The sequence below is a fragment of the Echeneis naucrates genome, chromosome 7, assembly GCF_900963305.1.
Source record: "Echeneis naucrates chromosome 7, fEcheNa1.1, whole genome shotgun sequence".
In the NCBI taxonomy this organism is placed as follows: Eukaryota; Metazoa; Chordata; class Actinopteri; order Carangiformes; family Echeneidae; genus Echeneis; species Echeneis naucrates.
The window spans coordinates 19,914,685-19,928,839 of record NC_042517.1 but is presented as its reverse complement, the minus strand read 5'-3'; the positions used below and the strand labels follow the sequence as shown (position 1 = coordinate 19,928,839).

The 14,155-nt window shown below is 42.5% G+C and overlaps 1 protein-coding gene, 2 non-coding genes and 1 pseudogene across 4 annotated transcripts; 1 reads left to right on the top strand and 3 right to left on the bottom strand.

The window, feature by feature from the left end:
• Positions 1-399: 399 nt before the first annotated feature.
• Positions 400-4,465, bottom strand: rpl10 (ribosomal protein L10). 2 transcript variants are annotated; one of them, XM_029506305.1, is made up of 6 exons: positions 4,364-4,465; positions 3,097-3,155; positions 2,555-2,662; positions 2,142-2,280; positions 1,840-2,002; positions 1,101-1,472 (listed from the first exon to the last, which is right to left on the bottom strand). In XM_029506305.1, the coding sequence occupies exons 1-6, from the start codon at positions 4,384-4,386 to the stop codon at positions 1,317-1,319; spliced, it is 648 nt and encodes a 215-aa protein (XP_029362165.1). In that variant the 5' UTR covers positions 4,387-4,465; the 3' UTR covers positions 1,101-1,316. The 2 variants fall into 2 exon arrangements, with proteins under 2 accessions (XP_029362166.1, XP_029362165.1); XM_029506306.1 differs by lacking the exon at positions 2,555-2,662 and having other exon boundaries at positions 400-1,472; positions 4,364-4,401.
• On the bottom strand, positions 1,571-1,703 carry LOC115046914 (small nucleolar RNA SNORA70). Its single transcript, XR_003840986.1, has one exon. It is a non-coding gene; the product is annotated as a small nucleolar RNA SNORA70 (small nucleolar RNA).
• Positions 2,848-2,980, bottom strand: LOC115046913 (small nucleolar RNA SNORA70). Its single transcript, XR_003840985.1, has one exon. It is a non-coding gene; the product is annotated as a small nucleolar RNA SNORA70 (small nucleolar RNA).
• A 4,964-nt stretch (positions 4,466-9,429) lies between the features above and the next one.
• Positions 9,430-12,947, top strand: LOC115045697 (uncharacterized; annotated as a pseudogene).
• Positions 12,948-14,155: the final 1,208 nt, after the last annotated feature.

Below are 14,155 nucleotides of genomic sequence, written 5' to 3'. Positions count from 1 at the left end.
TGAAGAAGCTGTGGTTTCTCAGTGGGATGACAGAGGTGGAGGAGAAACAGGGTGGTGTCCACAGACCTAATCTCTCTTTTATCTCTTCTCAGTGAGTCAAATAGACAATGCCCTGCTGCCAGATACCACATCTCACCCTTAGGGATCTGAAAACCATGTCCTTATCTGGGTTTCTGGGGAAATGTAAAAAGCTCTCAAGACAAAGTCAACAATCACAAATAAGCAGTAGATGATTGTGTTTATTAGATAAATTGTGTTTCACGAAATGTAAAATATTTAATCTTTAGGCAGATAAGCCAATGTGAGACTTTCTGGAACAGACTGACAACCAGTTCAAACTAGTGTTTATTTTGATCTCATAAATTAGGAAGTCCATTTGTGCCGCAGAGCAGCAAGTCATTTTTTTTTTTTTTTGCTGTTCTGGTTCTTTGCGGTTAAATTGATCTTTGAAGGACGTGTTATTTTCTGGGATAGTCAATTAAAACACCCAACTCTGATCCATGAGGACTCGAGCAGCTGAGGGTGCTGGAGTGAAGGTCAGGTGGACTACAGAGTGATTGTATTACACCACAGCTAGATAGGGGGGGGAAGGAAAGCAACAGATAAATCAGAGACCTGCAATTGCTACCAAGAATACAAGGTTTTAAGGTTTTTCATATCTTAGCTTTCTTTCTGGTATTTTCCATTTCAGTACATGCCCCCTTTAGTATTTTTCGCTCCAGTTCCTTGTCTTTCCTCAGTTTGCCCCAATCTCCCCAACAAAACGCAAATGAAGTACACCAAGCTTAAAATGTTCTTAATTTGTTGGAGTAACGCCAAGTTTTCAATAAAGAAATTAATAGATAAGCATGAAAATAAAAATGTCCTCCCATTTGACATGCCCCTCTAAGTGTGTATTCCCCACACTTGGATAACCCCAGCCCTACAGGAGGACCTTCAGGGATCCTGCCTCTATAGTTCCTATTCTTTTGATGTCCATCTTTCATTTGCTGCTCTGAATTGAGCTCACATTTTTCACTGATCTCCCTGCTTACTTGGGTACAAATTCCCAAGACAAAAACCAGCCTGTCAAACACAGATTTGAGTCACTCATTTAATACTGAAGTATGACATTTTAATGAAAGCTAAACCAAAGCCTATTAATAAGCCCAGTTTGCACAACTTTGTGATCTGCAAACAGAAAAAAAGCACAAAACACTACAGTTTGGAGATTTGACCAACTGAGCCTGAGTAATTTTACACGAATCCTGTGAAATCAAGGCAAAAAGAGCTGTTACTTTTGTAATCAAACCCCGTTTTATTGGTCATGTTTGAGCTTAGACAGCATGAAGGGCTTTCCAGCGGGACAGAGGGCCTCTGCTGGGGATGTACTTCACCCCACAGCCATCAGGGATCAGACGCTTCTCAGCCAACATGTCATCGAAGTCACAGGCGTTGAACTTGGTGAAGCCGTACTTCTTGGAAATGTGGATCTAAAGGTGATAGCAATGGCAGAATTCAAGTCAGGCATATAAAAATAAATTTGAAGAGGGTTATGAACAGCAAATTACTGAATCATAACAGCTTATTAATTTGTCTCAGTGGTCCCTTAAAGCACTCAGCACCTACCAGCCAAGGACATACACAACCACAGAGTCACTGTCTGCAGCCTTTGCACACCAGAAACACACTGGAGCAGAACTGGTTGATTTGATAAGCTGCAGAAATGTGCCATCATATTTCCTACTTGTATTACATGTGTTAAAATACCCAATTCTAACGCAGCACAAGGGATTAAAACAAATAAAATATATAAATAAGTGATGTCTGGGGGTTGAACCTAGTCATGGGCTATCTTACCTTCTGGCGTCCAGGGAACTTGAACTTGGCTCTGCGCAGAGCCTCAACCACATGTTCCTTGTTCTGAGCTTTGGTCCGCACAGACATGATAACCTGGCCAATGTGCACACGGGCCACAGTGCCCTGGGGTTTCCCAAAAGCACCACGCATTCCAGTCTGGAGCCTGAGAGTCACAACAAGGAAAGTGAAAAAACTTAATACATGAACAACACAAAGGACAAATGGTCCTGCTTAAATTGTTTGAACACAAAGACTGCAGTCACTTGAACAGACCCGCACAGAAGACTTGAACAGAAACTCACCTATCAGCTCCAGCACAGGATAACATTTTGTTTATGCGGATGACATGGAAGGGATGCAGGCGCATGCGGATGTGGAAACCATCTTTACCGCAGGTCTTCACCATGTACTTGTTAGCACAGATACGGGCAGCCTCCAGAGCTACAAAGGGGGGTGGGAGGGTGTGACTCAAACTCAAAATAGTGCTCAATCTCAGCATAAAGACACAAAGATACAATTTCACACAGGACTTGCACACATTAAAGAATCTTTGATCAGTGCTATAAAATGGATCTTGTGGCTGTAAAATACTATGCTGTAACCACAACTGCAGTCACTCCAACCCAATTCCTTAAACCTGTTTATACCTTTGATTTAATTTGAGGGAAAAAACAGGACACATTTGGGGAGCATGTTTGACTCATTGAGTACTCACCTTCTGAAGACAGCTGCTCATACTCATCAGAGACCATGTGGCCACACAGTGGGAACTCATCTACCTTTGCCTTCTTCCTGCCCAAGTCGAAGATCCTAATCTTGGGATCTACAGTCAAGGAAAGGGGGAGAAAAACAGACAAGAATTAGCCACTAAAATATTTGTGGTTACATAAAAGATAATTAAAAGCATTAACCGCTTGCTGAAAGACTAGTTAAACTGACATTTACACCAATTAAACTCCAGCCACACAGATGGACTGGTAGGATTATCATGACTCAAAGGTTTTGTCAATTTGTCTCAGTGGTCCCTTAAAGTACTCAGCACCTCCCAGCTGAGGACATACACAACCAAAGAGTCACTGTCTGCAGCCTTTGCACACCAGAAACACACTGGAGCAGAACTGGTCGGCTTAATAAGCTGCAGGATCACCAACGGAGGAGTGCTGTAAATAGCATGTCAAAAAGCCTGCAGTACAGGCAAGGCCATAACTTCCTACATGTTAAGGTAAACAGTGCTGCTGAATCAAGTGATGAACTTACCAGGCACACCCCTGCAGAAGCGGGACTTGGGGTAGGGCTTGTTCTTGCAGTAGCGGTAGCTATAGGAGACATCAATCCATACAAATCACTGAACCACTTTTGCTGTTATATTTGTTGTGACCCCGAGCTTGTCCTGTCTATGGGTAGCAATTCCAAGTCAAACAAACAGGTCACAAACAGAGCTGGCAAAAAGGCCGAAGTCATTTTCTACAACAGCTGAACTCAGCTGAAACAATCATTTATGTTTTCACTGGAGTGTCCGAGTAACAACAGGTTGGAGTCCCTGTGTATTCAGAGCTGATATCACTTCCTCAAATTCTATCCAAATACACAAATGTTCAATGTTATGTATAATCTGTAAGGCAGATCTGTATCAGGTCTGAGTTTTTGTCCATCAAAACCAAAATACAACACGAGTTTCTAAAGTGAAACCAGGTCGACAACATATCCCTCAATCTACTTTTGGGGCTCACACTCCTTTACTTGAGTACACAAGAATTAAACACTTAAAAGATATTGTGGATGTGTGCGATTGACACCATCTAGTTAATTCCCTACATACTTGGCATGTGCAGAGTTTTAGGATGGATGACATCAGTTCTAAAGCGAAATTGTGTACATGAGGCAGCTTTAGAGCTGTCCACTTGTAATTGGATCACTGAAGGAGTGGGTTAAGGCCAGTGTGATGCATAGCTGCATGTCAAGTTTTGTACAGGACAGCTGTTGTCAGCTTTCCATCGTTTTCACTACTTATGGAACTGATTAAAAGATCAGTTTAAGCCTAAAAGGGCTGATGGCACCAGATGACCACACACGAGCAGTGCAAGATGATTGAGATAACTGTTTAATGAAAATTCTAAGGAAAAAGTGGAGATACTCTCTCTGGAACTATCAGAAATCCTGGAGGACATACAGAGACGACTCCATCATGACACTCCAAATGTCATCACTGGGTATGAGTATACCCAGTAATGACATGTGGGTTAAATATCGGTTACATGGCGGGGATATCAGGGACTGTCATGCTAGCTGCCTACAAGCTAGCGTTTTCTTTTAGTGGCAAGACGTTACGGCAGTCATGTTCAAAGAGATGTTCACTATAGTTCACTACAGTAGCAGCGGGAAAACGCAGCCAGTTTTATAGCGACAACATAGGCCCCGAATGAGAAACCCAGCCTGCACATGGTGAGAACAGGAGCTGCCGCCATTTTACTCCGAGCTGGACTCGTCTAGCTCTGTTCGCTAAGCGGTGGAACTAAGAACTTACCAGCGGGCTGGTCGGCGGCCCATGGTCGCGATCTGTAAATTATCAAATAGAAAAGGTGTTAGGTATTAAAACCAGGATAATATTTTCGATAAAGAGCTTTAAATCTGCCTAAATTGTGTAGAGCCGGAGAAGGTGCGTTCGCTCCACGCACTCACCTAATGGAAGAAAGGAAGAGGAGGTGATTTCCGCTGCGTCATATGGACGAGCGACATCCGACGAAATTATACTTAAATTAATTAACAGGTTAGTTTTTTTTCATACAATCACAGTGTGAGAAAAAGCAGAAATTTGAAAATGTAACTTAAATATTCGCTCTTAAAATTAATTTAAGTACACCATTTATGGTTCAAGTGAATGCTGGGAATTGTAGTTCTACCTAAAGTTACCAAGCCAGAGCTGCACAGCGATCTCTAGTGGTGTGGTGTTGGTAGTCACACGCTACAGGCTCCCTGTGGTATTGTATGTAAGAATAAAATAAATTCAGGTATACTTGCAGGTATATTCAGGTATACTTAAATTCTAAAAATTTAAATTTCAATGAAATGCAACACTGCGTAGTGTAAATGTGGGAGAAAGACAAGGTTCAGAGGCCTTGTCTCTGTTCATGCATCAATATGCGAGTCAGGTCATCAGGACCTACTCTGGTGCCTAACAAGTCAAAACAATAAGTAGAAGACATCTGGGTGCCAGGGAGAAGAACTACACCACACATACTCACACAGAGCTGCACAATCACTTTGGTTGAAGTTCAAGATAGGGTGAAGGCTATCCATACAATACACACACGTAACCTGTCCTAGGTATAAGAAGCATGCCACATGTGTTTCTGGTTGGCTCTGTCTCTGACTAAGTTGTTAGTAGGGCTGAGGTGAATAAAGAGATTCCCCATCTGACATCTGTGTCCGGACAACCTGATTTCCTCTTTTCCACCTCAAAATCTGTTGATTTTGTGTAAACAATGTATAGAAGAACACAAAAAAGTCACAAAACACAAAAATATAAAGACAATGTGAGATATATAATCAACTGAGAGTTTTGCCAATTTCAATAACCAAGTGTTGTAGCATAGGCAAGAAAAAGACAAAACTATAAATTCTTGAGTCATAACTTTTGTCACACCGTGGTGTCTTGTCTGGGCTTACTGTGTCTCGTCATTTCCTGTTTTATTTTGAAATGCCTAACTCTCCTCTCGTTTCAGAACACTTGCCCTTCCTCATGTCTCCGGTGTGTCCTCCTGATTACCAATTGTCTCCACCTGTTCCCCATTTTCCCCCACAGTTTAAATAGTCTGTCTTCCGCCAGTGTGTCGTCGTTTCATGTCCCACACCAGCGTTACGTCCATGCCACAGCCCTCGGCCCTTTGGGTAAGCCTTTTTGATCCTCTACTGAGTGAATTTTTGTTTGTAATTTCTGTATCAGAGTTAGCGCTTTTTCAACATAGCCTTTTGTTTTGTTTTTTTTTCCTCTATATGAGTGACCTTTTGTTTGTAAATCCTGTTGTATAGATTAATGTTCATAACTTTTGTGTTTTCCTCCTTGAGTGATTTTGAGTTTCATAACATTTTCATAGAATTACCTTGATCCTCTGCTTAGTAGCGTGAGTGAGTTTTCTTTTGTTTTATTAGTCAGGTTTTTCCTCCCTACGGAGTGTTTTGTTTGTCCCTCGTGACTCCCCGTTAATGTTTCATAGCCCTGTTCTTTATTCACTTGGTTCTGAGGTCATTGCTGCCGAGAATAAAGTCTGACTTACAAAGCCTCTGCTCCTGAGTCCTGTTTGAGTCCCGCCCTGACAACTTTTAATCATTAAAAATATTGTATTACAAACAAGTTGAAAACTAGAAGTGAAACAGCAAGACTTTTTTTTTTTTTTAAGTGTCACTGCATTGTTTAAGCATATATTCCAGAAATGTTTCTGCAATGAACCCTTGGCCACAGTTCTGAAAATGTCTGTACAAACAGTATAGGTACATGAAGAACTGATCAATATAATAGCTGACCCTGTTGTTCCATACTGTTGACAGCATACCTGCAGGCTTTATAGCATGTCAGAGCAGGAAGGTCACGGGTAAAATTATGTTCATACTGCAAACCTTAGTGCTCAAGTCATACTACTTGTTGGATCCAATTGTTTTTAATTTTTTTTTATTTAAATTATGCCTGTATGGGCAAATTAGGAATTCTGATGCCAGTTCAGACTGAAGCTGCATTATCCAATTTGGAACTGCATATGAACATATGTCAGAAATCCAATTTGAAAAGATCAGATTCTATGTGGTTTGTGCCCTTAACACTATGATTAAACAATCAGATTTGCGCAAAGACATCCCAACCTGCAACTACCTGGAAAGTCACTGCGTGAGTCAGGTGCCCTCACTGAGGTTCTTCCACAAAAATAATATACTGGCAACAAGGATAATCTGAAGATGTGTGGAGCCCAGCCCTGTGAATTGATGGGTAACTGGTGTTTGGAAGCAGCAGGGGAACAAAGGACTTGGTGAAGGAGGAGAGCAGAAACATGTGAGTTGAAAATTGGAGCTCTCCCGTTTGATGGCAGTGCAAGCATTGGAGGAATATTGTTAAATAATGGAACGCTTCTTCACTGTAAACGACACTGATAATGAGAATAAAATAAAGGCATCTTACTCAGTGCAGTGGGCACTCCAACACTTCATTTAAAAAAAAAAAAAAAAAACAGATTTCAATTTGAAATCACACTGAATCCATTACTTTGTCATCCATGGCATAGAACCTGAAACAGTTCAACACCCTGCTAGAGTCAAGCTAGTTAGCTTTTATATATATATATTTTTTTTTTTTATTCCACTATTTGTTATATGTTATGGCTATTGCATATACTGTTACTACTGTTTTGCTGTGGGTAATAAATGCACTTTAAACAGTTATTACTGACAGGCATAAAGTATGGACACCTCAGCCAGTCATATAGTTATACATTTAATTTCCTCCATTTTCTCAAGATAATGGGATGATGTTCTGGAATTACCCCAGTACAAGTTGTTTTTTCCTGAGATCTTGAGAATATTATACCATCATTTCAAGAAAATTAAGACAAAATGCATAACTGTATGACTACTTAGTGCTTTAAACAACAAACACAAAGATAATTAAATTAATAAAATAATGGTGGATTGTGGGAGGCCGATGATTACAGGTCAATCAAAATTAATTTAATCTTGAGTTTTTTAAAAAGTGACAAAAGAGCCGTTGTAGCATACCCTCCGAAAAATGGTGAGACTCGACTGATGGTTTTAGGTTTTATTGTTGTCCATAAACCAACATAAGAACTGATAAAATATAGAAAACAAAACGATTAATAAGATAAATCTATTTTTTACTTTCCATAACTCCGTAACACATCAAGCAATATACCGTTGTGCCGCCGAACACATAAGCAAAAGCTAGCATAAGTGACAAATCAAATCAAATCAGATTTATTTGTATAGCGCCAAATCATAACAAAGTTACATCAAGGCACTTTACATATAGAGCAGGTCTAGACCAAACTCTTTATAAATTTATTTAAAGAGACCCAACAGATCCCCCGATGAGCAAGCACTTGGCAACAGTGGCAAGGAAAAACTTCCTTTAAGAGGCAGAAACCTCGAGCAGAACCAGGCTCAGGGGGGGTGGCCATCTGCCTCGACCGGTTGGGTTGAGAGAGAGAGAGAGAGAGACAGGCAGGCAGGCAGGCATTGGGGGGGGGGGGGGGGTGTAGGCAGGAACATGTTGTTGCATGAAGTTCATGGAGTTGAGCTGTAATACAGAATTCATGCTATATGGGACCAGCAGGTGTTGCAGGAACATGGGATGGAGATGAGTCACCACCTGCAGGATGAGGACAGGGAGAGAGAGGAGAGGAACTGGGAGAGACAGAGACTTTGGCAGAAGATGGTTAGTAAATGCAGTATAAATGCTTAGAACTGGGTGAAACTGTTTTTTTTATTTATTTATTTATTTTTTTTTTTAAGAAGGATGGTTTTTATCAGCGCATGCAAGGAGGGAGTTAGAGAGAAAGAGGGAGAGAGGGTGACAGGGAGAGACAGAGAGCGAGAGAGAGAGAGAGAGAGAGAGAAGCTCAGTCCTTCCCCCAGCAACCTAGGCCTATAGCAGCATACCTAAAGAGTAGAGGACTTTTTAACTGTACGCTCTGACACACAAAAAAAAAAATAACAACACGCACGAACCTTGTGCCTCTTCGGGGGGTTGCCTCAATATGTACAGTTTACGATGTTCTCTCGCCAAGCCAATTTCTCCTTAAGTGTCTTATTTTTATTTGATTACTTTGTCCTTTTCCCGTATTTTACCTTTAGCTCTTTCATTTGCAGTAAAGCGGCCTTTTTTTTCCCGGCAAAACGAACCAACAGGAAGTAGGAAATAGTGATTTTCAAAATAAGACGTTATTAACAAAACAAAACTCCAAAAAACGGCGCTATGCAGTTGAAAGAAGCAAAATCACACTTTACGCTAAACACAATTCAAGAGAAACATGTACATGCTGACAACATGCCAAAAAATGCATTTAACTGAAATAACCCCTTAATTTACTAATCTTTATAGAATATATATATATATATATATATCCATCACAATGCAAGCTGCCCTCTGGTGGACAAAGCGAGAGACAGCACGCACTAACCAAAAATGGGTTTGCTACAGCCGTAATACACACTCTGAGTAACTTTAAAAACAAATTTCAGTACAAATAGAAAAGTTCTGATGAAGAGCTGAAAATCTGTGACATGACTTAAAGATCAATGTGGTGTAACTTGTTACAGCGCTGTAGTTGATTACCTTTGCTCAACAATTTGATTTCCTTTTCATATGCTTGTTTTTGCAGATCTCGGATTATGACATGCTCAGCACTTTCTCTTTCGCTTACTGTAGAAAGAGTGTGTGATGTGACCCTTTTAGCTCGTCGAAGAAGACGGGCTACAGCTCTGGTGGCTCGGGACCACGATGAGAACTTGGACAGACGGTCAACAAGACTCATTATTTCTGTGGTTTTTGTTTGCAGGACTTGTGCCTTTTTGACTTCTGGATCCCCTATGGATAGGTCTGGTACTGCAGCATTTACAGTGGTTATCTCCTTTTCCTAGAGGTCCAGTGAACCAGTTGGAGGTAAGTAGTTCATTTACAGTTTTACCTCGGGATGCTCCATCTGCTGGATTCTCATCCGTAGGGATGTAGTGCCATTGCTGGGGGTTTGTGCAGTGGCGGATCTTCTGGACTCGGTTGGCTACAAAGGTGTGAAATCGCCAAGCATCATTGTTTATGTATCCTAACACCACCTTTGAATCCATCCAAAAGTATTCTTTCACATCAACTATTCTAGTTCTCATCTGAGCATGTTGCTGATGGAGACTGAAACCACTGCTGTGGTTAGTTCAAGCCGTGGTATTGTGGTCACTTTTGTTGGAGCAACACGGGCCTTTCCAATCACCAGTGAGCAGTGAACCTCTCCTTTATTGTTCTTGAATCTTAGAATAGAGCATTGTCCATATCCAGTGGTGCTTGCATCTATGCCAACTATGCCTCTGCACGTGGCTGGTTGGGCCTTTAGGGTGTTGTTGAATCTGAAGCTGTCCTCCTTTATACTCCAATGAATTCCTAGAGCTCGCTCCAGCGTGTCAGTGAAGGTCAAGTCCTTTGTCTTTGTCTCTGTTGCACACTCTGATGAGGGAAGGCTCTGTAAAACAGCATGGTTATTTGACACAAATTTGTGGAGATGGAGACCACCTTTGCTGCATATCTCCCTTGCCTCCTGTGCCAACTGAATGGCTCTTTCCACACTGTCAGTACTTGTCACTCCGTCATCCACATAAAAGTCCTTTGCCACAAATTGGGCGCCCACTGGATGTGAGTGACTGTGTTCTTTGGCTAAATATTTCAATCCATAGTTCGCACACCCAGGGGATGAGACTGCACCGAAAAGGTGTACTTTCATACGGTACTCCTTAGGCTGTGTGGTTGTATCTCCATTCTTCCACCAGAGGAACCGAAGGTAGTTGCGGTCTTCTTCCTGGACGTGAAACTGGTGAAACATTTTTTCTATATCACACAGAAGAGCAATGGGATGCTGCCTGAACCTTATGAGAATGCCTGTTAGGTTATTGATCATGTCTGGCCCTGGGAGCAGGTGTTCATTTAGGCTTGTGCTACAGAATTTTGCAGAGCAGTCGAACACAACACGCAGTTTGTCAGCCTTCTGAGGGTGATATACGCCATGATGTGGAATATACCACCGTTCAGGGGGTGTTTGTGTAGTACAGACTTCCTTTTGGGATCAGCTCCACCCCCTGCATTTTCCAGAAGATTGTTGAAAGCATGATGAAAGACTTGCCAGTCATAGTTTTCCTTGATGACCTTCTTATTATGGCACTCTTGGAGGAAGACCACCTCCACAACCTTCAAGGGGTCCTGGAATGCTTGCAGGACAATGAATTATGGGTGAAACACTCAAAGTGTGAGTATGGCAAAGCTCAACTAGAGTACATAGGGCACGTACTGGATTAGCACGGCGTTCATAAAGTGAGAGCAATACAGGCAGCTTCTACTCTATTAATGTGAAGGAGCTCCAAGCCTTCTTGGAACTTCTAAATTATTATGGGAGATTCTTGCCGAAGCAGAGCAGTCTTGGCACCGCTGTACAGACTGCTTAGAGGAAATGTGACTTGGCAATGGACTGAGGCAGAGCAGTCTGTCTTTGTGAAGTGTAAGGACCTGCTGATGAGCAACCAGATTTTAGCACACAATGACTCCCATCTTCCACTCACCTTGGAATGTGATGCATCTGCATATGGCATTGAAGCAGTGATTCAATACACCATGCCTAATGGAGAGGGGAGACCAATTGCTTATGCTTCCCAAACATTGTCTACAGCGGAGAAAAAAATAGCAGTAAGGGATGGAAGCTCTTGGACTGATTTATAGTTTAAATAAATTCCACCAGTATTTGTATCTTTGAAAATGTGCAATGTATATTTTGAATATGATTACCTCATATTTTTTTGTTTTCACGATCTTTGAGGTAGCAGATGGCTCCTTCAAGTTCTTGATCGACTCATTACGTGGTTGAGAATGAGTTTCAAGCCCACGAAATCCAGGTCCTTAGTTTTGAGGAAAGGAGAGGTAGCCGACTACTTCAGTCTGGGAGACACCAAAATTCCATCTGTTTCAGAAAAACCAGCAGAGAGTCTAGGGAAGCTCTTTACCAGTGAGCTGAAGGATGCTGCTGCATGCCAAGCCACCAGCAATAACCTCAACACGTGGCTTTCAGCTGTGGACAAGTCAGGACTGCCTGGGAAGTTCAAGGCCTGGATCTATCAGCACGGCATCCTGCCTCATCTCCTCTGGCCACTGCTGATGTACGAAATCCCAATTACCACTGTGGAGGGTTTCGAGAGGAAGTTTAGCCAGTGCCTGCGCAGGTGGCTGGGCACAACACCAAGCCACAGCTTCCCTTCAGCAGTTTGACAGAGAAGTTCAAGGTTTCCCGAGCCAGACAGGTCCTGCTCTACAGAGATTCTGTTGATGGGAAAGTATCTTCAGCAGACGTGGAGGTTAGAACGGGAAGGAAGTGCCGTGCCCAGGACGCAGTTGAGCCGGCAGAGGCGAGGCTGCGGCACAGCATCCTGGTGGGCACCGTGGCTACAGGTCAGGCTGGGCTGGGTAGCAACCCAAAGCCATGCTACAGCAGAGCCAGAGGGAAGGAAAGGCAAAAGCTTATCCAGGAGGAGGTTCGTGCTGAGGTGGAGGAGGCTCGCTTCAGCAGAGTGGTGTGCATGAGCAAGTAGGGGGCCTGGACCAAGTGGGAGCCCATAGCTGGACTGAACTCTGGAAGCCGGAGCCACACCATTTCAAGTTCCTGGTCCAACCGGTGTATGATGTCCTTCCAAGCCCTGCTAACCTGTTCACCTGGGGCTTGGCTGACTCACCTGTATGCCAGCTCTGCCAGAAAAGAGGAACACTAGAACACGTCCTCAGCTGTTGCTCAAAGGCCTTGGGAGATGGCAGGTATCGCTGGCGCCATGACCAGGTCCTGTGGGCAATAGCAGACACCATCTGCACTGGCATCAACATCAGCAAGCAGTAGCATCCAACCAAGAAAATGATTGCCTTTGTCCAAGCAGGGGAGAAACCTCAACCCCCCAAGAAGACCCAGAGGGGCCTGCTCACAACAGCAAGGGATTGGCATCTCCTGGTTGACCTTGGGAGGCAGTTGCGATTCCCAGACATTATCGCAGCTATGACGCTCCAGCCAGACATGGTGTTGATGTCTACTTCCAGCAAGCAGGTGGTGCTCCTTGAGTTAATTGTTTCAGATCTTGTGTCTGACTGCTGGAGAAATGGGTGGAAGGCTTGCTGCGAGCCTATTGAGGTGGGCTGCAGGGGCTTTGCAGGTAAGTCCTTACACTGGGTCCTGGGGCTCCTAGGGATTTGTGGACTGAAAAGGCATCACAGTGGCTCTGGTTGAGGAGGGGGGAGGCATGGCATAGCGCACTACCTGGACACAAGTTGGGGGACTGATCGCCCCCGACTGAGTCGCCTGAGTGAGGGTGTATGATTAAGACCCAAAACACCCAATGATCCCCAGAGAATTGAGGATGTGTCCAGGTATCACCGTCAGCTGTATTACAGTACTGAAGGTGGCCATATTTTTCCTGCTGACTTTAGCCATCCATATTTTCCTCCTGTCCCTGTGTTTGGGGAAGCCATACATGTGCACGCTGTTCTCTGAACGACTGTAACATCCCCATGGAGCACAGCATACCAATGTGAAGACTGTATTCAAGGACAGCAGAAAAAACAAATGTCTAGACAGGCTGATCTATTAGAGTTCTATGCTATTGTAAAGGAATTCATTTTCTTATTAAGTGCATTTGGAAAAACAAAGAGTGGGTATGTGTTTGTGATTTAGTATGTATAATCTGTAGAGGGTAAGTTTGGGATTTTTGCCATGAATTGCAACCAAAAATTGTATTTATTTGCCATTTTTTTCAGTAAGAACTCATTATATTGTGAGTCCAGACTTGTTACTTGGAAAATCACAAGTCTGCCTCAGTCAAGAAAAACAAAACAAAACTGAAAACTGAAAATATTACATATATATATTTAGTGAAGGTTATTAAGGTGACCTGAAAGTGTAAATCACAACGAAAAATTGAAAAACACAACAGCAACAAAGAATCCACAACAACATTAACCCAACAGAAAGGGTAGGTACCTTCGGGCAACATGAAACGTCATGAAACAAAGGAATTGGTGCGTCCTTTGAAGGACATGATCTCAAAACATGAGCGGCGCTCGTGATAGCCTACCTACTTGCTAATATAAAACAATATTTTGATACCAAACATAAACATGATGTGAAAGTCCACATGCTGTCAACTATTCACAACATGAAGATGAGTATTCCAGCGCTAAAGACCCGTTTTAGTAGGGTTATTTAGATGATGGAAAAATTCCCCACATGCACACACATATGCAATTTTCACTGAGATGGAAGGACCAAGGCAACTGTTGGGTTATCAGACAAAGTGGCAACAACAGACGCATAGATTTTGCATTAAAACGTGAAGATTGATGGATGAAAAGTACAGTGGAAACTGTGTAGTGATCTCCTCTGTGTTAAACTGACCAGTGTTGATTATTCAAAACCCTTTCCTTGTTTGTCATTGTGATTACATATTACTATTCACATTAAAAGGCAATAACAGCCTTGTTATTTCCTTAATTTCACTGTTTCAAATTAGAGTTCTTCAACTGTTTAAA

Coding starts and splice junctions, on each gene's coding strand:
- rpl10 (XM_029506305.1), bottom strand. CDS start 4,386: ATGGGCCGCCGACCAGCCCGCTG. Junction 3,156..4,363: donor GGCCGCCGACCAGCCCGCTG/GTAAGTTCTTAG, acceptor TGTCTCCTATAG/CTACCGCTACTGCAAGAACA. Junction 2,003..2,141: donor TCCTGTGCTGGAGCTGATAG/GTGAGTTTCTGT, acceptor TGTGACTCTCAG/GCTCCAGACTGGAATGCGTG.